Source organism: Taudactylus pleione, unplaced genomic scaffold (assembly GCF_031769625.1).
Source record: "Taudactylus pleione unplaced genomic scaffold, aTauple2 ptg000207l, whole genome shotgun sequence".
Taxonomy (NCBI): domain Eukaryota; kingdom Metazoa; phylum Chordata; class Amphibia; order Anura; family Myobatrachidae; genus Taudactylus; species Taudactylus pleione.
The window spans coordinates 4,031,314-4,057,308 of record NW_028284609.1 but is presented as its reverse complement, the minus strand read 5'-3'; the positions used below and the strand labels follow the sequence as shown (position 1 = coordinate 4,057,308).

Here is a 25,995-nt window from a genome sequence, read left to right as displayed (position 1 = left end):
TGTTATATAGGTCCCCCTACCTGAGCCTCATGTCTACTTCCAGGCAAGGTGTTTACCAGGGGCTAGCTTGGTTATATCCCTATTATTACTAGTAATATAATGTAGCTTGTTCCCACTCTCATTTATTAAGATAACACACAAGGATAAATGTTCGAAAAATAAATATCCAAAAATGTTGTTGGGGATTTTAAGTGGAAAAAAGGAATAGTAATTTAAAAAAAAGACAGTACAATAGCCACAACAATCTGTAGCCCTTATAAAACCTTACTGTAGAATATACATAAACTTAAAATGACAATATAATATCTATAAATTAGTTGAATAGCAATCCCTATCTTAAATATCAAATAGTTAACAGGACCATTGAAGATATACAGTAAACGCCTAGGTTTCTTACATTAGAACTTACTCTTTTCCCACATTTTAGTCATTTATAGCTAATTACCTAGAACCTTTATGCCTCAAATTCCTAATTTGGTGCACTTTTCTTTTTCCTCATTAGATTTTTATTGAATTTGCAAATAAATCCATATAGATGGGAACAGAAAAATAACAGGTACAAATTAGTGGAATGAAAAGTACATAGACTGATTGATAGCTCAGGGAGAAAAACACAACTTATTATATGATCCAGGCAAAATACATAGAACAAATAGAATTATGTATAAATATCAATAACACATAAATCTCAAGAATCATCTCTAGGAGAATTAAGGACACTAAGGTCTATAGTCCCACTATATAATAAGGAACGACCTGTCTATTGTGTCTCAGTTAAAGTCTCTATGGGACTCAGGTGATGCACTGATTGTCCCGATGTTGCTCTCATACAGACAAAACTATCTTTGACTCACACTGACTGACATATGCAAACACTGAATGACTCTCACTGTGACTGTCTCAGTTCCTTTTGATTTGGACTTCACTGGCACTGATTCTGTATTATGTAGTCTCTGACTTTCACAGTCTATATAAATGGCTGTCACTCACTACACGATGAGGGGCTCACAAGGTCCTCTCCTTCAGTAAGGCATGCTAGCACTAATCCTAAACATATAGCTGTGGCTCATGCTCAGCTTGCGCCCACCAACAACGTAAGCAACTTCTAGCCACTTTGGAGGCACACGACTTAATGCTTCTTTTAGCTGGCTCCTGCTCTTGCTAAACCCAAAAGCTGTGTCGTGCAAGTAACGAACAGTAAAGATTGCCAGGATATGTAGTTTATCTTCCCCACCAATCCAGGCAGAAGACAGCCCTTCTCCACTAACCCTCTCACTGCAATATCTAGGTAGGGCAGTGGGGATTACATATATTTTATGTTTTTCAGGATTAGACAGTCTTATTTAGATTTGGGAGTATTTTTACTAAAGTGCAGGTATATAGAAGTGGAGATGTTGCCCATAGCAAAAAATCAGATTCTAGCCATTATCTTCTTGAAGGTGCTAGGTAAATGATAACTAGAATCTGATTGGCTGCTATAGGAAAACCACCACTCCTCTAAACCCACACTTTAGTAAATATACCTCTTAGTCTTATTTTGAAACGCTACTTTGGAATCAGAATCTTGGAATCTTTTTATGTCCTCTTAAGTGAATCAATCTCTGCACTATTCTCATGAAAGCTAATGCCTTAGTGGCTGTTGCTGGTTAATATAGAAATAAATGTTCATTCTGATTTTCATGCAAACCAGCAGCGTCTATTGGCTGTGACCCATATGCAATTTTAAGCAAATGTCCTACAAACTTGTGTATATCCATTTGGCCGAATGTGCAAGGATTGAGACACCCACTTTTAGCATCAGTACATGCTGTAATATCAATTTGTGCATCCATAGGTGCCACCAGTGGTCGCACCATCGAAACTTGCACCAGCCCTATCGCAGGTTCAGTTTCTTAGTCTGACCATGGCCTCCTATGCCTGCAGCTGTGCATCTCGCAACATAGTCAATTGCATTGATGCACCTATGACACTCCCATAACATGTCCATTAAACAAACCATTTTTGCATATATATTGCTAGCCACCTCCCAGTTACTGCCCAGGAATTTCTGAAACCATTTGTCCCTATCACAACAGCACCTACAGTATGTGCATACACTCTGTAATGCATGTGCTGCAGGGGTTTAGAAATTTTTCGCGCATGCACAGTTGCATAAAAAAAATCACTTAAATACTGTATGTGAACTATAGCATTACTTGTGGATTGCGTGTGGCTCTGAATCAGGCCCAAAATGGAACTAATAAAAGGGATGATGGGGGAATCAGCCTTGATCAAAAGTAATCCAAGAACTGCTGAAAATATATTTTAGCCAAGATTTGGAAAATAACAGACCTTTATCAAGGAAACATAAGTTTCCAATAGTAGGATCAAATGGGGGGGGGGGTACAAACCTTCTGGTGTTCCTCAGGATACTCCATAAGGGGTCAAAGAAAAACCAGTGTCTGCTATCTCTTATGTGAATTGGACCAAATTAATCCTTTAAGATTATATTCATTCTTTAAAAATATGTTATTCATCTTGGACATTCATTTTTAATCCCAATGTCCATTGACTTGCCTGAGCAAGCAGACAGAGATCTTGGGGTTACTCTTTTCCTATTCAAATCTGCATTTATTTTATATCTTGAACTATTTCAATTTTGGCTTTAAGTATTTGTTGTCTTTATTTTAATATTTATTTTTATTATTTATTATTTTATGCTTTAAGGTTGGAAAATCTCCACCTTTGATTAAATAGTATTTTTTATATATATTGATTGTGTCTTTTTAAATTGGGAGGATAATCCCTAACTTTTTTCTAGGAACACCCTAGCACTCTAGATTATATAAGCCATAGCTCTAAGTAATGAGATAACAGGATTTTTTTCCATTACTCTTAAAACGATGGACAATCGGGATTATAAATGAATGTAAAAGGTGAATAACACATTTATAAATGGTGAGTACAATCTTGAAGGATTTATTTGGTCCGATTCACCAAACGCGACAGTAGATACTATGTTGTTTTTTCTGTGACCCTTTCTGAGTATCCTGAGGGACACCTACCAGAAGGTTTGAAAGCCACCAGTGCAATCTGCAATCACCGACAAATAACGGTGCAATATTACCCAAGGCTTGATTACATTCAAGAACCAGTTAGCATATACTATATTGAGTGTATGTTTTTGGACTCACACTGTGTACTCTTTTTTTGTAAAATAAATAACCCTCACATCTTGAAACTAATGGTTGGAGAAGCACTGGAACACCCTATTTCCCCTTCCCATTTGATCCCACTGTCTTCTAGGAATGTATTGGTTGAGTTCCAAAAGCTGCCCACTCCTAACCTCCACTGTACCTTTTGAGGCAAGTTATCTTCTTGTGCCAGTTTCCAATAGTAGTAAGTGTGTTAGTACTTCATATATTTTGATTAATTATAGCCAAGCTTTATGGCACTGTAAAAACTTATTTTTTCATATTGTGTTGCCAAAAATAGGTTAAAATATTAAACAAAATTAAAATGTTGTGCAATAAAATATTACAAAATATTGTATTATCAGTGTACATAATAAAGAGAAAATGCAAACATTGGCCTTTACTTTCTAGAGGTACAGTAAAACCTTCTATACTACGAGGTATGTTACTCAACAAACTGATTTGTTCCTAATCATTGTCCCTGCTGGTTAATTAACCTGTTTTATACAAAATCAGAGCCTTTAAGGAAGGCTCATGTTGGCATAATGTGTCACTTGTGTCACTAGCAGAGCTAATGACTAGAATTTTGAGAGCACCATATGAAGCATTTTTATATGCTTTGCCAAGTGGTAGCTTGACATGTCAGCTGTTTTTGTAAATAACACATTTCAGCCATCTGTTTGTGTAACCTGCACACTTTACAGTGTAAATTGAACAAACATTGACATTTTGCAGACATTTTGTTATATACATATTAATATTGAAAAATAACAAACAACATTACTTAGGTATATAAATATACCTATATATTTAAATACTTTAGATTGGGAATTGTTGAATGTAAAATATTTTAATAAATTAAATGCTAAAAACTATAGTATCTACACTTCTCTCTCTCTTTCATTATCTACAGTATATATACATTTATCTGATATCTATCTGAGTACTTCTCTCTTATCTGGGACAAAGACACAAAATGAACCATAGACTGTGTTTGTTTACATGTGTGTGTAAATGTGTGTTGTGTGGGTTGGGGATTACAGAATTTAAACTGTAAAATTCCAATGGGACTGGTACTGTTGTGAATAATTACAAAGTCTATGTACAATGTTGCATAATATGATTTGCGTTATATGGTATATGACCTAATATTTCATGTACATAAATTAACTCAACTGTCTTAAACCCTTTACAGTTAAAGAAGAGTGGGGATCAGACATCGAAAATGATGAGTATGAATCATACTGATCTACAGAACTACAATAAATCAAATAGGGGGGATATTTAAGTCCCACTGGCAGTTTTTGTCGGTGGAAGCTCATGGAGGAGTGATGGCATTGATCAAAGTGGTGCAATGACCTCACAAAGACCCATCTCACACACAAAACTAGACATTTGTACAAAGTTCACATAATGGGGGTCATGCATTAAAAATACCTTATCTTCTTCATACTAGGGAGACTCTGAGGCATCTTTGTTTGAAAGAGGGGAGTCCCCTCTTTCAAGCAATGTTGATCCTTATTTTCTGTTGATCACCAGATAATAAACCCATTTACCTCAAAAAGTGTTAAGATGTCAAGAGATGGATGAGGGTCTAATGTTCAGGTATCCCACTTCCTAGCTTCAATAAACTCGGGACCTCATTTGATGCATTAAGTTGTCTACATTTCAAAATAATATGCCTTGTTGGACCATCATGTTATTCCTACACATTTATTAATGTGTTTCCATCAATGTAGCAAAAAATAAATAATTATCAAATTCTATTTTATGAAAACCTTTGTGTAGAATACTGATTTATTCTTTTGTTGAAAAGGTGCATTAATCCTGAAGCAAGAACCATAAAGTATTTAATGGTGATGTTTATTAACAAAAATACACACATTTGCTTAAGTAAAATTTTTTGCAATTTCAATAATAAACACTGTTTTGTCCATTTTGGGTAGATTTCATTTGTTGTGTCAGTAGAATGATGCAGCTAATGTATTTTGAAAAATTCGAAGTCTTTTGAAAAAACAATGAATAATTTGTGTGGGTACTGTATACTGTACAAAGGGAAAGATTCAGAGTTGGGAGCAAATAAGGAAAAAAGTAACTTTGCACTTGGACAAACCATGTTGCACTGTAAGGTGTACACATATACCTGTATTTACTTTTTTATTTAATTTTGCATGCAGGCAGGGAAAATACTGACTGCTTTTGAATGTAGCCCACAAATGCTGGACAGTTTTATTTTTACTCTACAATTTATATTTTGAATAGGACATGCCATTTACAAATCTAAATCTCTCTGTATATTTGATATCTACCCCAGCTGTAGTGTGACATGGTTTTGCCAAGGTGCAACGTTATACCTTTATTTTTCTATCAGAGCTGCAGTGCAGGACATCTCAAATAAAGTGAAGGTTATTTGAAAATGTTTCAGTCTACCTGCACTTAATATGAAATGTGTAATTTGCAAGAACTACAGGTTGAGTCTCCCATATCCAAATATTCCGAAATACGGAATATTCCGAAATACGGAATATTTTCAGCATGACTGAGATAATAAAACCTTTGATTTTTGATGGTTTAATGTACATAAACTTTGTCTAAGGCACAAATTATTAAAAAGATTGTATAAAATAACCTTCAGGCTGTGTGTATAAGGTGTATATGAAAAATAAATGAATTTCATGTATGTACACAAACTTTTTTTGATGCACAAAAAAAAATATATTGTCTAAAATGACCTGCAGGCTGTGTGTATAAGGTGTATATAACACATAAATGCATTCTGTGTGTATATTTGGGTCCCATTTCCAAGACATTTCATTATAATATGCAATTATTCCAAAATACGGAATATTCCGATATCCAAAATACCCCTGGTCCCAAGCATTTTGGATATGGGAGACTCAACCTGTATCAATAATTGTGGAGTGTTAGGGATTTTTTTTTGCAGAGCACCTAATGAAGAATAATTCTACACACTAGCTGGCATAGTATAAAACCTCAACATGCATCCAGGCCTCCTAGCCAACAGTTTGAGCCCTGGAACAAAATATGTGTTGTGGGAGAGAGAGTGTGAGTAGATCAATAAGTGGATGTCTCTTTCTTGTAGCATAGTCTGCACCAACATTTCAGTATTGGGTGACGCATACTGGGCATTTTAGACATTTGTCATCTTTTATTTTAAATTTAAGAACAAAGAAACATTAACACATTAGGAAGACATAGCAACCATTTACTCCAATCATCCACAACAACTTCACTGACTAAAGTAACCCCATTAACAAATAATTTGAGCAAATATAAAATGAGAAAGAAGCAAACATGATACTGTAACTACTTGTGTGGGGGAATCATAATCTGTCTTTCCTCTCAGTGTTTAATAGTTTAACCAGGATGCTTCTTTATATAATGCGCAAGTATTATAAATATGTATTTGCGATCAGATATAATACTGCAGCATATATAAAAGATAAAAAACAACAAACTGGGTAGTTAGTATCTGAAGTTCAAAAGCCAGAGTAATAAAAGCAAGTGCAGCTAGACATAATGAAAACTTGCTGCAATTATTCAGTGAAAGTTGTAACACAAAAGGAAATAACAAAAAAACCATTACCACACAACTGACCTTTCTGATGAATTGCTCCAACTGTCAACTTTGCACAGAGAGTTCCAATAAATATTATTATAAGAAATGTCCTTTTTGTTGCCTTCTGCAAATATCTTTTATTCATTCTGATAAAATAATCAAAACAATATTATTTCATGCAGCAAAGTTTTAAAACACAAATCACAGCTTTATATACCTACAAACAGAAATAGTTGGCACTCACATCAGTCACAACATCAACATGGGAGGTCACTCAACCCACATTGTTTCACGCTTGATTAAGTCCATGGGACAAAACATGCTTGGTGACCTCTCCCAGGTTGATGTTGGGTTCCAGTGGATAGTCCAGAGGTTGCTTTTTAGATATGCCTATTTTTTTTCTAATGTTTTGTCAGCAGCCATTGCAATGCTTTTTATATGGTGAACAAAGGACCATTTTTATGGTTTCATAAAATGTTGGCCATTTATGGCATTGTTGTTACAGTTTTTGTCTGAAGATTTATCTGCCTGGACATGGTTAAGTATTGGATGATAAGCTTGCCATCCAGTTTGATTGAGGTACATACAATAACTGGTGGATTGCCCTCTTGTAGAAAATGCTCTTATTTTGCACTACAAATACTCAGCTGTTCCTTTTAGTAGATCCCCTGTTAGCCGGAACCAAATATGATAGACACAAATACAAATATACCAAAGGGCGCTAGATAAACAATTTTATAGATAATTTAAATAGTGTTCTCCTATAGAATGTTCTCCTATAAGTAATACATGGAAAACTAGGTCTTTCTTTTCTTATCTCAAAACTTCAGATTAATTATTTTTCTTTGTGTAGAAACTCCAATATGTAAACTTCAAATATGACCTATAGATATCTGAAATATATTCCCCTCACCAAATCACCAAAAGAAGCCAAAGGCCAATCAGTAATACAATTTTCACAATTTGATTAAAATCTTTATTCAGAAGAATTCAAAAAAATTGTACTTACAGCTTAAAATGTTGTCGACATCCAATACCACTGTACAGGGAGATGATAAGTACTCCTGCCTTCACACTTTCAGGAGTGAGCTCACACAACAAGGGGCCCTTTGCAGTAATGGATGAAGTCCTACGCATTTTGTGCATTAGAGTGGACTTCATCAGGGGTATCAAAATGCATTTATAATTTAAACAATCATACATGGGGATGACACATCATCTGCCTTTGGTGAGGATTAGGTAGACTGATACAAATGTAATCATTCACTTGGTCCCAGTCTTGTTGAATAACACTCTCTACAAACAAGTAATAGTGCAACACTGTATGATGAAACTGAAAATCAATATAATTTACATATTGTACTTACATCTACTTTAGAATGTAGGAAGTTTGGTAGCCATTTTTGACTACTACTTCTGATCTGCAATAGCATGATTTCCCCATCCACCCATGAAGTTGGAACATTTAGACCGCTGACCGGAAGTGGTGCTGCCATCTTGGCTACGAGATGCCGTGACTACTTATGATGCACTTCTGGTTAGCAGAGGCATGGGAAAACGGGCATTTGTTCTCTAGAAGAAGTAATAAAAGCCCTCGGCAAGCAGTGGGCAGCTTTTTCTTTATCATTGTGCAATCGTGTGATTCGTTATTATTTGTATAAGACAAGAGAGAGCAAGTTTTGGACTTATTAGTTATAGGAGAACATTCTATAGGAGAACACTATTTACATTATCTATAAAATTGTTTATCTAGCACCCTCTGGTATATTTATATATATATATATATATATATATATATATATACAAAAACCTTTGAGCTAAGTTAAAATTGCAGAATATATCAAGAGAAATAATTATGTTTTCAATATCCAATATTTTTTTTTAATGTTTTTATGGGCTGCTTAACCTTAAAAAGGCTCCTTGCCAATATGGATCAGAGATTTTATTAGAAAAATGTTTTTTGGGGGGAGCGCCTCAATTTAATTACGTAGGAATTACCAGTTCTCTTTTATCTCACTTTATTAATAAATTAATAAATCATATTCTTATTCAATGATGTGAGTGTAATAATTATTCTTTAAACAAAATTATTCTGAATACACCCAAACAAGTTAATCTCAAATACAGATATTAGCATTTAAAACAGTTTCATTTCAATAAAACATAATTAAAAAACTTTTTCACACAGTTAATGTACAGACCACCATTATGTAAAATATTTTATGTGTATTTGTGCCCTCAAGTGAGCAGACTTGATGTTAGCCAGTCCAGTTAATTTTGGACAACAGTAAGTTTTACACTCAAGGTGTTTCATTGATAATGACTTTTTCAGGGCTATTAATAATACAATTAATAATTTTTTAGTTTTTTTAACAGTTCCTCAAATCGGAAAACTGTATAAACCTACCAAAACCATTTAGGGTTGGGCTGTAGGTGAAAATTATCTTTATAAGTTCCTCAAGTCAGGCACCTTTTAAGTTATTTAGGACAGCTATTTGCAGAAATGTCTTTCTCTCCCTCTGTGCAGCTCTGGAGCTTTAGTGGAAAAAAATTGTTAAAAAAATTGAAGAAGTGTATCAGACAGATGAAACGCATTGGGAACCTTTATCCCATCTGTTACCAGAGACCACTATTACTCAGAATGAGATAAGCTTCAACTTTCAAACTTTTAAAAAATATTTTTAACAAATGTTATGCTTATATACGGTATCTACCTAATTTTTAACTGTGTTTTATATTAAGTGTTAATAAGATTCAATCCTTAATATATTACATGTAATGCTTGATACATGTCTAATATGTGCACTTTAATTAGCACTTTAAGATTTATTGACGCTATAAGGTGCTCTGATCCTATTCCATTTCATACATATATATATACTTGCCACAGCATTGATTTATTCAGAACACATATGAATTATGCAGATTCTTTGGTTGGATGACTTCAAGTCTCCATTTCAGCTGGTTTTAATCAGCCACAAAATCTCTGTAATTCACATATATAAAGTACTAGCAGACATACCTAGTTTCACCTGGGTAGACCTTAGATATTTACTGTTTCTATTTCCATTTCCCCACTCCAGTAACACATTAATCCTTTACCTCTATAGTAATGCATCACTGCTATAGTAAGACATTACCTTCCCTCACCTGTGTACTAACACATTCCACTCCCTCACATCTGTAGTAACAAATTATCCTTGCTCACCTCTGTGGTAACACATTTCCCTCCCTCATCTGTGTTTTAACACATTCAACATTCCCCTCCCTCACCTGTGTAGAGATACAACATCTCCCTCACACCTGTAGTAACACATTACTGTCAATCACACCTGTAGTAACTTATTCCCCTCCCTCACCCCTGGAGTAACACATTCCCATCCCTCACCTCTGAAGTAACACATTATCCCCTGCTCACTTCTGTAGCAATAAATTCTCCTCCCATTTTTGTGTTGTAACACATTCCCTTCCTTCAACCCCTAGTAACACATTTGATATTTCCATCCCTCACCTGTGCTATAGCTCACCCTTGTGGTAACACATTCCCCTCCCATGCCTGTGTTGTAACACATTCCCCATTCCCTTCTGTCACCCTGTAGTAGCACATTTGACATTCCCCTCTCTCACCTGTGTAGTAACACATTTCCTTCCATCACTATTCAAATAGGGAACTGTGCTGCAGCCACAATAAGTCAGTCAGGCAGGACACTACACAGGGGAGGAAACCATTAAGCCCTTTTCACCCCCTTAGGAGTTGAAGTTCAAAAAATCCCTTCTTAGTGAACACCTTCATAATGAAAGAAATATTCTCCCCAATTTTCATGTTTCTGGGTCCAGGGATTTGGGCTGGACATTGATGAATCAGAAAGTCAGTCAGTGAGTCATAAGATTTGACTATATATATATATATATATATATATATATATATAGATATAATAGCTGATGTACCCAGTTTCACCCAGGTAGACCTTAGATATTTACCATATTTCCATTTACATCTCACCACTCCAATAACACATTAATCATTCCCCTCTATAGTAATGCATTCCCTCTCTCACTTCTATAGTAAGACATTACCTTCCCTCACCTGTGCACTCACCTCTGTAGTAACACATTTCCCTCCCTCAACCATGTTATAACACATTCAATATTCTCCTCCCTCACCTGTGTAAAAATACAATACCTCCCTCACTCCTGTAGTAACATACAGTATTAACAACACTCACACCTATAGTAACTTATTCCTCTCCCTCACTTCTGGAGTAACACATTACCTTTGCTCAGCCCTGTAGAAATACATTCCCATCCTCACCCATGTTGTAACACATTCCCTTCCATCACCTCGTAGTAACACATTTGACATTCACCTCCCTCTCCTGTGTAGTAACACATTCCCCTCCCATACCTGTGTAGTAACACATTCCCCTCTCTCACCTCTATAGTAACACATTCCCCTCTCACTACTGTTGTAACACATTATTTTCCCTCACTATTCAAATAGGGGAGCCACACCATCTGCCAGTGATGTTTGGCAGCACTTGGGATGAAAGTTCGTGTTTGAATTGTGAACTGTGCTGCAGCCACAAAGAGCCAGTCAGACAGGACACAGGGGGAGGAGTCAAGTTTAAATAAAATCCCTTCTTAATGGGCACCTACATAATGGAAGGGATATACTCCCCGATATTCATGTTTCTAGGCTGAGGGGTTTGGGCTGGGCGTTGATGCATCAGTGAGTCAGTCAGTTAGTCAGGGAGTCAGGACATTTAAATATATATACATAGATGAAACCATGTGAAAAATAGTGTAGGAATTCTGGTGAATACAACTACAGTGCTCTAAAGTCCAACAATCCCTGTCTGTGCACTGTGTCATTGTCAATGCAACAACATGCAGAGAGGGGAAGTACAGTATGTCCTAGGTTGCTAAATGTAAAGATATTCTGTTGCTGTTATATGGTTAGGAAAAGAAATAATGCCCGGTACACAGTAGACAATATGTAGTGTGTACTGACATCATGCGCGATGGGACCCGGTAGGATGCCGGCATTGGCAAGTGCATGCACAGAGAAGCACTACTGAGCTCAGAGTCAAATACAGATAAATAGGCATTCACACAATACATCAAGGATGATACAGTCAAGAGAAAGAAGATTCTGTATCATCTATCTAGACTAGTATACTGTATCATCTTTGGTGTATTGTTTGTGAAACTTTGTTAGAAGTGTTTTTATGTACATACTCATAAAAAGTTATGGTTTCATTCTAATGATCTATTTAACAGTGCCTCAAAAAATAAGCTTTCTCTTTTCTCTACCCTGCCTCTTTGCAGGAGAGAATCTTTTTGATACTGTATGAAGTGATTGTCCACAGCTACATACAAGGCTGTCAGACATTGAATGGGAATTAGAAAACTGCAACAAATGAATACCTGCAAATTCATAAGAAAAAGTATTTCCATCAGATCAGGAACATAGATGGTTGCTAACCATTAGTTTGAAATGTCCATCCCTAATGGGAACTGAAGTTCCCCTCTCAGCAGCAGTATATAATTGCATCTCAACAGCAGAGCGAGCTACAGTAATGTATGATCATATATTTCAGTCCCTCTGCTACTTCCTGCTCAGAAGGGACTGATTGGTCCCCTCTGAGCTACCGTAGATGTTGCTTGCTTCATTGTGCTCTGCACTTAGGTGAGGGGGAAGAAATGGGGAACAGTGGCATATGTGGAAAATGGGGTTTGGGAGAAAAAGTTTATATAATATAAATATATTGAGTTATGTCCAGTGGGTTGGCATTGATAAGAATAATTAAAGGATCTATTCCCCAGGGTAATGCTAGACACCCCCTAGGTGGAATTTTGTAATAAAATACTTGTAAATAGATTTTTAAAAAGATGTTTTTAGGCCAATTACTTATGTAAAACAATATAAATGTCTAATTAGTTTTTGGAATAAAAAACTTGTCAGTTAAGTGGTTAATACTATAAACTCTATATTATCTATTTTTTATGATTTAATGAGAACCTGTTACATTTAGATATTAGTTGTTTTACATAATCCTAGTACTATAGAGCAGGGGTCAGGGAACTTTTTTACCTTTTACCCCAAAATATATTTTGATATGCCGACGTTACCCCCTTGATTTGAAAGGAAAGAAATCATATAGTAGTGCCACCATATAATGCCCCTGTAGTAGTGCCCCCATAGTTATGCCCCTGTAGTAGTGCTCCTATATAATGCCCCTTTAGTGCCACTTGTACAAAAAAAAAACACTTACCTTAATCACCGCTCCTGCATCCGCCACCGTCCTGTCCGCCCGGCTGCTCCTCGGAACTATGGGAGAGACGTCATGACGTCTCTCTCATAGTGCGCATGGAGAGAGCCGGAAGCTAGAGTTCAGAAGAGAATTCCTGCCTCCGGCTAACGCGGTGCTGCAGGGAAGGAGCCGGGCGCTCGCTGGTAATAACATCTCAGCAGGCGTCCGGCTTAGAGCATCCCTGTGGCACAGCCGGGCATGCATATGAATCATTCTATATTATAGAATGATTCCAATGTATACCCGGCTGTCCATCCATTACCCCCAGGAATTTAATTTTTACCCCATGTGGGGTAATTTACCCCTGTTCCCTGACCACTGCTATAGAGTGAACATAGAAAAAAGTGCTTGTTTATGCTAATACAGTGAAAAAATGAGTGGGGGTTCTGGATAGGACTTACTGGCTACTTTATTGAATGTGGAACACTTAATTATTAAGAGTTTAGTCTTGAGATTTCATGCTGCCAGTTATTGAATTACTCTGTTAACTTTATTTTAACTAAATTGCATCTTGCACATGAAAACGTACTAGGATATGATTTTCATTAGTCACAGAACAAAGGTGTTGCAAATAGTAAAAAAGCCAGCTGGCATTAGTTGACAATACACTTTTTATCAGATAAAAGGTCCTATCACCAAATAAAATTAGATTTTTCTTTAATTTGTGAAACATTAATATTTTACAGTGTGCACTCTATAATTTGCTCTTTAAGGTTTTACATAATTCATAGAGAAGAATAAGAGTGATGACCACTTTTGGTCACTATCTCACTTAATAGAAGATGAATGCAATAAAATATTTTTTTCAAAACTTGTATTAAAATCAAACTTTTTACAGAAAAGAAATATATAGTATGAAAACGTGATAAAATGTCATAAGATATTTATTTTCACTAAATGGACAGCTCTTACCTGGGGAGTGTAAATATTGCAAAACTATAATTCCATTTGTACACTCCCTTATGCAATAAACAAATACTAGTATCTGTACACTCCCTTATGCAATAAACACTACATGTCTACCTGACTCAAGTCAGGGTCCTGGAAGGTTAGAGGGCTTGCTTAATCCCATAGCATGGATGCCAATTCTCCCGCAATGTCAGGAACACTCCTAGAATATTGGGAGATCTCCTTGACTCCTGAGAGACCAAAGCTCTTGGAAATCAGAATGCTGGGTGCTGTAGTTTTAAAGGTGCATGAGCCAAATCATGAATGTCAAGACTGCCTGATGACCCAGCTGGTGTTTTGACACAAACGGCTCGGTAATGCAGCACTAAAGAGAGGACAGATCTGTCTTATTCAATCCGCTCAATGCAGAACAGGAATGAGAGACTGGAGCATATCACTAGCGCACTCTGAATTATCACCACGTTGTACACATGCACACTGCTAAGGCAACCCATTAATTTTACAAAGTAATATATAAGCAATAAACATGACAGATATATAGAACATATAAGACAAATATAAAACTTGTAATATTATAAACATATTATTGGGAAGATGTACTAAGCAGTCAGCTCCTAACTGCCATTTTTCAAATACAACCTGTAAAGTGACAGGAGCTGATTGGTTGGTACTTTATCACGCTTCACTTTATCTCTCTCCAAGGCTTAGTGCATATTCACCTATTACCCTTAAAACGCATGTTCTTTAAATTACTACTACCCATCCCAAACATAAACTTTGACAATTAATTTGTAAATCTTCATTAATTATCAATAATTACCCATATATCATCATAAACATATTCCAATATCAGATATAGAATAAAAATTATTGTACACCATCTCGCAGAGTAAAAAACACTAGAGAGATTTCATAATTTCAATATTGAAAATATTTGTCATGTCATTTTACATTGCTTTAATACACGTACATACTTCGAAACATAAATTAAATTTTAGTTGCACTAAATTAAGTAGCATAAATACCTTCCTTCCTTATAAACAGTCATAATTGTCACAACCCAGGCTGCGCTGCCATGGAGAGTATGGATCTTACCTGTCCGGGCGATCAGGCAGGGTCCTTCCTGCGGTGGCGCTGTCTTCTGGAAGTGATCCGGGCGCTAGGGACTGGTGGTAGGGGACTCCTGTGTAGCGCCGGCGGCTGCTGGGCGCCGCCATCTCGGATGTGGACATGTGACCTGGGGGAACCAAATACATTCCTGCACGCTCCCTGAGAGGTCTAGCCAATCCCTGCACTTCCCTTGGTACTTAAGGGTGTTTTGCACACTCTTTCATTCCCAGTGCAACGTCGTACACAGTGCAAGCTGTGTGTTAGTTCCTGAGCTCCCTAGCCTCCGTGCTGCTGCAGTTTGTCACAGTCTGCCTGATATCCGCTATTGCAGTTCCAGCCTGCTCCACCACTGTTCCCGGTTGCTGAGTGCATCACTCAGTTGCCTACCCCCCAGGAAGGCCTGCCGTCCCCGGGACTCTTGGTCCTTTCAGCCTTCCACTCCAGCTCTAGGGTCCGACTTACCTTCACTCTGGCAGAACCTTCATCCGGACCTACCCTCTGTTTCTTCATTCATGATTCGCACCCCCCTGAAACATTCCAATACCAGCAAACTATCCCAATGCCTTCTCCTGTCTCTTCTCCGGATCCAAATCCAGACCAAGTTGTGACAGCTTGCACTGGCCCTATGGATATGGCTAGTGGACAGAGTCCAGGTGTGGACCTTTTACAAGGTATTGCCAGCCAGCTAGAAAGTCTGGAAGCCTCGCAGCAGCAGTTGGCTCAATCCCTGCAAGACATGTCTCTCAGGCAAGACATTCTGCAAGCCTCCCTTGTTACATTGAACATGCATGCTGCTGCCAACCCACCATCTCTTCCAGTCGCTACCTCACCTGCTACCCTATCGCATCTGCATCTACCCACTCCTAGCAAGTTCGATGGGAATACAAACATGTGCCGCAGTTTTTTAAATCAGTGTGACGTTTATTTTACGCTCCTACCAACAAACTTCCCAACTGCGAAGTCTAAAGTGGCCTACATCGTCTCCCTTCTGCCCGGCTCAGCCCTAGACTGGGTATCCCCACTTTGGGAAAGATCGGATCCCTTGCTGAACAACTACACCGATTTCTTGGCATCCTTTCGAAGAATATTCGATGAACCGGGAAGAACTGCTTCCTCCTACACCGAGATTATGCGTCTCCACCAAGGAACTCGACCAGTCAGCCAATATGTTATACAATTTCAGACCTTGGCGTCCGAACTAAAATGGAATGAGGAAGCCCTAATCTCTGCCTTCTGGAATGGCCTTTCAGAGAGATTAAAAGATGATCTAGCCACTCGGGATGTTCCAGCAAAATTAAACAATATGATTTCGTTTTGTAATAAAGTGGACCTGCGTTACCGTGAGAGACAGGCTGAGAGAGTTAAGGGAGATCATTTTAGGTCCGAGTTACTAGTTCTCCAGTGATGCCCATGACCGAATCTCTGGCTGACGAACCTACGCAGATTAACTGGGCCCGACTCTCTATTGAAGACCGGCAAAAATGCCGCCGCGAGAATCTGTGCTTGTATTGTGGAGAGTCCGGACATCTGGTCGCCTCCTGTTCCCGGCGTCCGGGAAACCCCCGATCCTAACTGGCACTGGAGACACCAGGTTAGGAGTCATGTCTCTGTCTCCAAATATGAACAAATCTATTATGTCTCTTGTACTAGAGTTGAAACAAGGACCTCAAACTATTTCTTCTCTTCTTGATTCAGGAGCCGCTGAAAATTTAATCTCTGCAGAATTGGTTTAGAAACTCCAGATCCCCGTCAAACCCCTCACCCATTCCATCACCTTGTCAGCCATAGATGGTAGTCGAATTATCAATGGGAATGTCTCCTTACAAACCCAAGCTGTTTGTGTTCGTGTGGGGGTCCTTCATACAGAACTCATCCATTTTTTAGTGATTCCTAAAGCTTCTCACAGATTAATTCTGGGGTATCCGTGGTTAAGTAAACATAACCCTCGAATCGACTGGAACTCCATGTAAGTCACGGCCTGGGGAGACTCCTATTTTGCCTCTTGTCTTCCCTGTATAAAACCAATTAAAGAAATTAAATTATCAGAAAGTTCTTCCATTCCCATCCATTATAGGGCTTTTAGTGACGTGTTCAGTAAAACCAGAGCTGATGAACTTCCTCCACATACATCGGGACTGGGATTGCCCGATTGATTTGGTTCCCGGCAAGACTCCTCCTCGGGGTCACATTTATCCACTGTAGTTACCAGAAACCAAGGCAATTTCAGATTACATTCAAGAGAATCTCCAGAAGGGCTTTATTCGCCCATCCACTTCTCCTGCTGGTGCTGGATTCTTTTTTGTATCCAAGAAGGATGGGGGCCTCCAGCCCTGTATTGATTATCAGGGCCTGAATGACATTACAATAAAGAACCGTTACCCACTGCACCTTATCACTGAATTGTTCGACCGTATTAAAGGAGCTACAGTGTTCTCCAAACTGGTTCTACGAGGGGCATATAACCTCATCAGAATCCGTACCGGCTTTGAATGGAAAACCGCCTTTAACACCAGAGATGGCCACTTTGAATATCTTGTAATGCCATTTGGACTCTGCAATGCTCCCGCCATCTTTCAGAACTTTGTGAATGAAATTTTCAGAGATTTGTTATATGTATCCGTGATCGTATATCTGGATGATATATTGATCTTCTCCTCTTCCCTTTCAAAACATCGGTCTCATGTGAAGGAGGTCTTGTTACGCCTGAGAGAGAATCATTTATACTGCAAGCTGGAAAAGTGTGTGTTCGAGGTCCATTCCATTCCTTTCCTGGGTTATGTTCTCTCTGGTTCTGGGTTGAAAATGGACCCCAAGATGGTACAAGCTATTTTGGACTAGTCTTGCCCGAATTCCTTGAAAGCAGTACAGAGATTCCTGGGGTTTGCAAACTATTACAGAAAATTCATTAAAGGATTCTCTACCCTAGCGGCGCCAAATTCAGCTTTAACTCGCAAAGGGACTAATCCCTCGCAGTGGTCCCCAGAAGCTGAGTCAGCCTTTCAAATGCTTTCAAAGGCCTTCGTTTCTGCACTCATCCTGAGACAGCCCGACATTTCCAGACCCTTTCTGTTGGAGGTAGATGCCTCATCCAAAGCTGTAGGGGCGGTATTATCCCAGAAGTTCAAAGATAACAGAATCCATCCTTGTGGTTACTTTCCGAAAAATTTCTACCTGCAGAAAGAAATTATCCGATTGGGGAACAGGAACTGTTGGCAGTCAAGGCGGCCTTTTCAGAGTGGCATTATCTCCTCGAGGGAGCCCAAGTTTCCCATCACTGTTTACATGGATCATCGGAATCTATTGTATTTGAAAAATATCCAGTGCCTCAGTTCTTGTTTGGCCAGATGGGCAATATTCTTCTCCAGATTTAATTTTGTTTTGACCTTTCGTCCAGGATCTCAGAATCAGAAGGCAGATGCTCTTTCCCGTTCATTCTCCTCCAAAGCTCTCTCTGGTCTTCCTAAGGAAACTACGGTCCTGGAGTCCAAGGTATTCGCTACTATTCATATCCAGCCACCTTCCGGGAAAACCTTTGTAGCTCCTGCCCTCCGTAAATGACTTCTCACTTGAGTACATACGTCACATTTTTCTGGGCATACTGGCATCCGCAAGATGCTGGAAATGTTATGCCGCTTCTATTGGTGGCCCACCATGAAGTCCGAAGTTACCGAGTTCATTGCTTCCAGCTTCCCATGCACTCAACATAAGACATCCAGGCTACCTCCGGCTGGAACCCTTTTGCCGCTTTCCATTCCAACTCAACCCTGGTCTCATTTATCTATGGTCTTTGTGACAGATTTGCCTGCTTCCAATGGCTTTACAACCATTTGGGTCGTGATAGACCGCTTTTCGAAGATGGTACACTATATCCCACTCACAAAGCTGCCCACTGCCTCCGAGTTAGCTCGAATCTTTGTTCTCCATATTTTCCACCCACACAGACTTCCAATGGAGATTGTTTCAGATCGAGGGTTCCAATTCGTGGCCAAGTTTTGGAGGGCTCTGTGTTCTATGTTCCAGGTTAAATTAAAATTTTCTACCGCCTATCACCCTCAATCCAATGGATCTATGGAGAGAGTAAACAAAGATCTTGAAACCTTTCTAAGGATCTATATGTCGTCATCCCAGGATAACTGGTCCGATTCTCTTCCATGGGTGGAATTCGCGCACAATAGTTCCTACCACTCTTCTACTGGACAAACTCCCTTTATGATTGTTTACGGTCTTCATCCTCGAGTGCCCGAGTTTACAGACTTACCAGCCTTCGATGTTCCTGCTGTGACCTTCACTATACGAGACTTCTCTAAAATGTGGGGTCAAGTTCACTCCTCTCTTCAAAACATATCTCATCAATACAAACTGAAGGTGGATACAAAAAGTAGGGCCATTCCCAGTATGAAGGTGGGAGATCAAGTGTGGCTATCTACCCGGAATTTACGACTCTGAGTTCCTTCAATGAAATTCGCTCCTCGGTTTATTGGTCCTTTTTCTATCATTGAAGTCATCAACCCCGTCGCCTACACATTGAAGCTTCCTCCTTACCTCAAAATCCCAAATTCCTTTCACGTCCCCTTATTAAAATCACTGATTCTCAATCGGTTCTTCCAAGCTCTACCTCCAACTCCCAAAATCAGGACCAAGAGAGGAGTGGAATTCTAGGTTTCTAGAATTCTAGGTTAAACAAATTTTAGATTCAAGATTCCATTACGGTCAATTACAATACCTGTTGGATTGGAAGGGTTATGGTCCTGAAGAAAGGTCGTGGGTGAAAGCTGAAGATATTCAGGCACCTCGTTTGATCCTCGATTTCCATTCCAAGAACCCTGAGAAGCCTAAGAAATGTCCGGAGGCCATCTCTAAAGGAGGTGTACTGTCACAACTCGGGCTGCGCTGCCATGGAGAGCACAGACCTTACCTGTCTGGGCGCTCTGGCAGGATCCTTCCTGCGGTGGCGCTGGCTTCTGGAAGTGATCCGGGTGCTAGGGACTAGTGGCAAGGGACTCCTGTGTAGCGCCGGCGGCTGCTGGGTGCCGCCATCTCAGATGTGGACATGTGACCTGGGGGAACCAATTACATTCCTACACGCTCCCTGGGAGGTCTAGCCAATCGCAGCACTTCCCTTGGTACTTAAGAGTGTTATTCAAACTCGTTCAGCTGTGTGTTAGTTCCTGAGCTCCCTAGCCTCCGTGCTGCTGCAGTTTGTCACAGTCTGCCTGATATCCGCTATTGCAGTTCCAGCCTGCTCCACCACTGTTCCCGGTTCTTGAGTGCATCGCTCTGTTGCCTACCCCCCTGGAAGGCCTGCCATCTCCAGGACTCTTGGTCCTTTCAGCCTTCCACTCCAGCTCCAGGGTCCGACTTACCTTCGCTCTGGCAGAACCTTTGTCCGGACCTCCCCTCTGCTTCTTCATTCATGATTCGCACCCCCCTGAAACTGGCTTCATTCCAATACCAGCAAACCGTCCCACTGACGTCTCCTGTCTCTTTTTGACAATAATATTTCACAGCCATTATACTCAAGTAAGTCTTGATATTGTTGGTAAAACCATGCTAGCTATAATACAAGATAAATATAAATTTTATGTTATGTTAATGCTAATACTTCACGTGCCTGGTTTTTTATGTAGATGTCTAAACAAAACATAAGTTTTCTGTGCTCCCTGTGCTCTGGAAAAAATATATGTTCAGCCTTCTGCACTATATTCTATTTTGGCACTGTTGTTAATCTTTTCCAGACTCATGAACCCCCACTAAGGACAAAGCATACTTTTCTTGGAAATCCCAAATAACTATTTGTTTTTCTAAATAGAAATAATACATCAGCATTTTTTTTTTCAAATTCAATAGGAAAAAGTCTAAATTTTGCTGTTGGATAAATGTTCTTCAAGCAGTCATGCATTGCATGAGAAGTGACTTTAATTATGTTAGCTATTATCTTAAATGAATTTTAACAGGTATCTGTGAAATCAATTTTGAGCAATTTTCTGTACATGGAAAATTAATCATATTTTACTATGCATTTCTGACAGTAATTAAACTGCTAATGCTGCATATCTCTGATGAGAACACAGAGGGCCTTTAACGTGAGGGGTTTGTTTTTACTGTGGTTAGAAATTGTTAAAATGAGCTGATCTCTGTAGTGGTCACATGAAAATAACTTTATTGTGTTTAGCAAAGGGGTTGATTGATTGGTGGTAGACCCAGCCCAGCACCTGTGTACCTGTGTAAGTTGCTTAAGTAAAGGTCCCCATGTAGTGATGGGATCGGAAACGCCGATCTGCCAGCCGGAAATGCCGACCGGCGGCCATCAATGTTCTGCGATCCATCGCAGGATCGGTGAAATTCTACATGTTAAATTTCACTGATCTGCCAATCTCGTTCATTTTTTGATTGTGATCGGCATATCTGTGAAATCCAACATGTTGGATTTCAGCTATCCTGAGATGGCGGGTTGCAGGATCGCTACATCACGACGATCTGTATGGGGGCCCTTTGGTGTCTCTCAGGTGCTGTTGATTATGCATTAGTAGTAGGATGAAATTCAGCCTCTACTTCAATCTTTAAGTCAGGGGTGGGCAATAAGCGTCCCTCCAGACCCCAGCATGTCCTGCCACATTTATAGCATGAACTGATAGCAAAACTGTGGCAGGGCTTGCTGTGATGTTTAGTTCAACAGCAGCTGGAGGACTGCTTATTGCCCCCCCTGCTTTAAGTGGTTGTCTTGCCTTAAACACTGTAGCTTCCTTCTTGGTTGGTTTTAGCTATGCTCCTGATTGGTTCTCTGTGTATTCCTGGTGTTTGACTTTGTCTTCTTTCTTGACTCTGAATCGGTACTGCTTGCCCTGACCCTGAGTTGTCCTGACAATTATTCTGTCAAGCCCTTCAATTCATTTAAGTTTGTTACCTTATTAGAAGAAATATGTAGATGAAGCACTTTTGGTCAGACCAGTATGATTTATTCAACAAGATAAATTACAATATTAACATACATTATTCACTCTGCCGGCGTATAACTAATAAAATAATCTGATTCAATTGAGACCTAAAAATATACAAAATATATACGTATAGTAACTTGTAATATGTAAAAATGAATGTAGGCGCGGCACCAACAGGTGCCCAATCTCTGAGACCTAAGGAGATCTGTTTCCGAACTTAATACAAAGGGAATAGAATTGAAAACAGGAGAGTATCTCCGGCACTGAGCAGGGTACTTTATAGGTCAAAACTTCATTTTGACACTTCTGCTATGCAAAGCTAGTCCCCTACCATCTATAAATGGGAGCCTAGCAATATAGGACTGTTAAAGGTTGTGTCAGCACTTAAGATATAAGTGCTCAAACACTCTCTTACCCAAACATGAAATACGGGATGCAATTGGCAAATTTAAAAATAACAAAATAATTTTCACTATTGTAGACAATAAGGTATAATTAAAAATACACATAAATTAAAAATACAGTATCACAAGTTAAAAATCAGGCTTAAAAAATAAAGCCTAAAAAAAAATTAAATTCTCACTTAAAATTGCAATGCATTTTACAACACCTGGCTGCTTCCTCAAGCAAAATTGAATGATTTTGCAATTCAGAGATTTACTAAAGGCAAAGACGACTGCAAAAACAGGATCCTGCACAAAAATAGACAACCAAACACACAAATAGATGTCAATAGACCATTACACGAGTACTTGCCATAGACAGAATACAACGCACAGATTTATTAAGAATCATGTTTAAAAATGCAATCGAACATGGAGCAGAAATGAATAGAAGTGTCTGTGAGCTGCATGTTCTTCTATTGAAGCACAGACCCCTTTAAGACATAAGCCGGGTTTTTCTGTTTACCTGCCTCTGCCGTCTGCTCCTCCTAGCCTATTCCCTCTCCAGCTGCCGCTGATGATGTCATCGATGTCATCAAAGTGCTGCCGGCAGCCGGCCAATCAAAATGCTGCATTTTTATTTTTATTTCATTTTATTATTAAATAATTTGTTTTATTTATTTATTGGCCTGGTGGTCCAGCGGGAGTGTTATGGCTGAGACCAGTCGGTGGTCTCCAGCACAGGCGGGTGTCCCCAGTGTCCTGTGTTGCTGACACGATATACAGCGACACAGCCACCAGCGTGGGGGGGTGGTGAGTAGCAGCGCTGCGCTGCCAACGCAATGTAAAAGCTGCTTGGTGCAGCCCGGGAGTAGTAAATTCCCGGGTAGCACCTTTCAGACATAAGCAGGGTAATTTCCCGGGACTTAAGTTCTCGGGAAATTCCCTGGTCGATTGAAGGGTCGGCCACCCGGGAACGTGTTCCCGGGTAGGTACCTTTCAGACATACGTGGCAACCCGGGAATTTGACTGAGGCAGGCCAAATTCCCGGGATTCTTGGGATGTCTGAAAGGGGTATAAGAGGCATACAGATGTCAACTTGTTGGAAAAACAGGGTTTGTCATTTCCAGTAATGCAAGTAACATTATAAGAGCATTACAACTTGGTGAATTTGGACATGTACCATGTTGTGCCCACACAATAAACTTGGTGATTCAGAATTTTTTTTTTTAAAAGACAGGTGCATGCAGGATATGCCGTCTGTGGCCTGTAAAATTTCTGGGCATTTTCGGCATTCGGCAACCGCATGTAAAAGATTGCAGCAGCTGCAAGAACAGTTACATTTTGCCATTAAACCAAATGACGCAAGAGGTAGTAAGTGACCAGGTTGAATTCCACACTTTACATGATTCATGCAACTGAAGGAACAGCAAAAAGCCATCCAAACTTACTGTACACTACAAACAATGACTTAGAGAGAGGAGGGGAATGTACCTTATTCCAGCACAGTGAAGATTACTCTCAGTTTTATGCAAGATAATGAAACCATTTGAAATAGTAACTAATGAAGTGAGTTCAGAAATTGCCAGCCTGATTTAGGTGATTATCTTAGTTAAAATACTGGAAAAGCAACTAGAGAAACTGAAGGAGATGAAACAAAGCAATTCAACTAAGTATGTTGGACTTGTAGATCAAGCTATTTATTCCCTACACCAGGACCAAAGGTTTTGCAACATCTTGCAATTGGCTCACTACATTTTGGCAACATTGCTTGATCCTAGGTTTAAGTCCTACATAATGTTTTTCTTTACTACTGATTCACATCTTAAGAGATGCAAATTGCTCCATGCAAGCACATTTCAGCTTAAGAGGCACATGACACAATGATGTCTTGTGTTTTAGTTTCTCCTACAAATGCAGCTGCCAGGAAAAAACTGACCTTCTCCAAGAGACTGACTGGTGATTAGGAGGAGTCAACTCAATGCACCAGAGTAAAACAACATTAGGACATCTGGTCAGGCTTAAAAGAATTGCCCAAAATGATTGACACCTCTACCATGATTCAACCTGATTCACTATGCATCAATAGAACGGTGGAGTATTATGTTAATTAAATTTACAAATTAGCATGTCACACAGTCCCTTTGAATATTGGGAAGAAAAAAGGAAATCTAGAGCCCCTTGTATAAACTAGCTTTGCTTCACTTAAGTTGCCCACCCTCCAGTGTGTACTTGGAAAGAGTATTGAAAACAGCCGGGAACCTTGTGCGTGATCGGCATAGGAGGCCACTTCCTAAATATGAGGAAAAACTGGTGTTCATAAAAATTAACTACATATTCTATGGCGAAAATTACTGAGAAATCTGTAATGGTGGATTCCAGTGGGGATGGGCTAATATTGAGATAATGATGAGGATGATGATGTTGTTAACACTGATGATGGTGAGGATAAGGATATTAATGACATCTTCCAACTGTTGACATCATTAACAACACATTTAGCTGCCTTAAGCCCATCGGTAGCTTGTTTTGTGGGGACCCAAACAAACCAAGTACTTTAGTCACAAAAGTGGCAGTCCTTGTCACTGAGGTGCTTGGTTTGTTAAACTGTGCCTGTCCTTTATAATATGCAACATAAGGGTGGAATTGCCCAAGGACAATTCCATCATGCACAACTTTTCATTATGGGCTTTGCCAAGATTGTGTGTGTTTGACAGGCAGTGTACTGTATATTACTTTCATCTTCTTTTGTATTTTGCACTGCCATCCATCACTAGCGTCTTATCCAGGCATATAGGCCCCATTTCCTGCAGCTTCTCAGCAGATACAGACTCATTTTATCAAATCATATAATTCATATTTAATTTTAATTTGACTAGGCTGTTACTCTACCTTAAATCATGCAGAATCAATTTCATTGGGATTTTGGATGCTTTGTTTTAGTAGTGTTTTCCATGTCTCAAATTTGATATTTTTATATTTTGTTCCATTTATCAAATTATTTTTAATTTAAAGTTATATCAATAAATTAAATCAATTAATCCTCATTGGGATTTTGAATGTTTGTTTTGTAACAATGCTTACTATTTCTCTAATTAACTTTCTTTATAGTTAAATTATTAATACTAATCAATCACATCACAGCTTTACCTGGCTTCCACTAAATAGTATTCCACCTCCAATTACCTATGCTGGCCTCTAGCCTCTGGTATACAGTAGTTCTTGATTAATGAAAACATTCTATAGCATTGTATAATAAACTGCCATCCTGTCAGCCACTGCAGTGCCACTATGTTTCCTATATGTGCTATATTCTTTTTAAAACTGTAATGTGTTTGTGCTGCTGCTCTACTTGGGAATTTCCCGGGTAGACACTGTAGTGTGAAAAGGGGGTCTTGACCAAATTCCTGGGAATTTCTACAGGATAAATTCCCAGGTCTGAGCAGGAAATTTCCTGGTTGTATGTCTGAAAGGGGTATTAGTGAGGCTGGTGATATGGAGAGTATCCTGTCTGTGAATGAGCTGACATTGTGTGTTAGATACTGCTGCTGACATTGATACACTCACCCAGTGGGCTGTCATTACCGC

At 39.1% G+C, this 25,995-nt stretch overlaps 1 protein-coding gene across 2 annotated transcripts in view; it reads right to left on the bottom strand.

The window, feature by feature from the left end:
* The window catches only part of TAFA2 (TAFA chemokine like family member 2), a 351,512-nt gene that overhangs the window by 60,289 nt on the left and 265,228 nt on the right, over positions 1-25,995 (bottom strand). For both annotated transcript variants that reach the window (XM_088478132.1, XM_088478131.1), the window contains one exon: positions 6,793-6,899. In XM_088478132.1, coding sequence (XP_088334258.1) covers positions 6,793-6,898 — 106 coding nt within the window. In that variant the 5' untranslated portion in view covers position 6,899. The remainder of the gene's footprint in view (positions 1-6,792; positions 6,900-25,995) is intronic.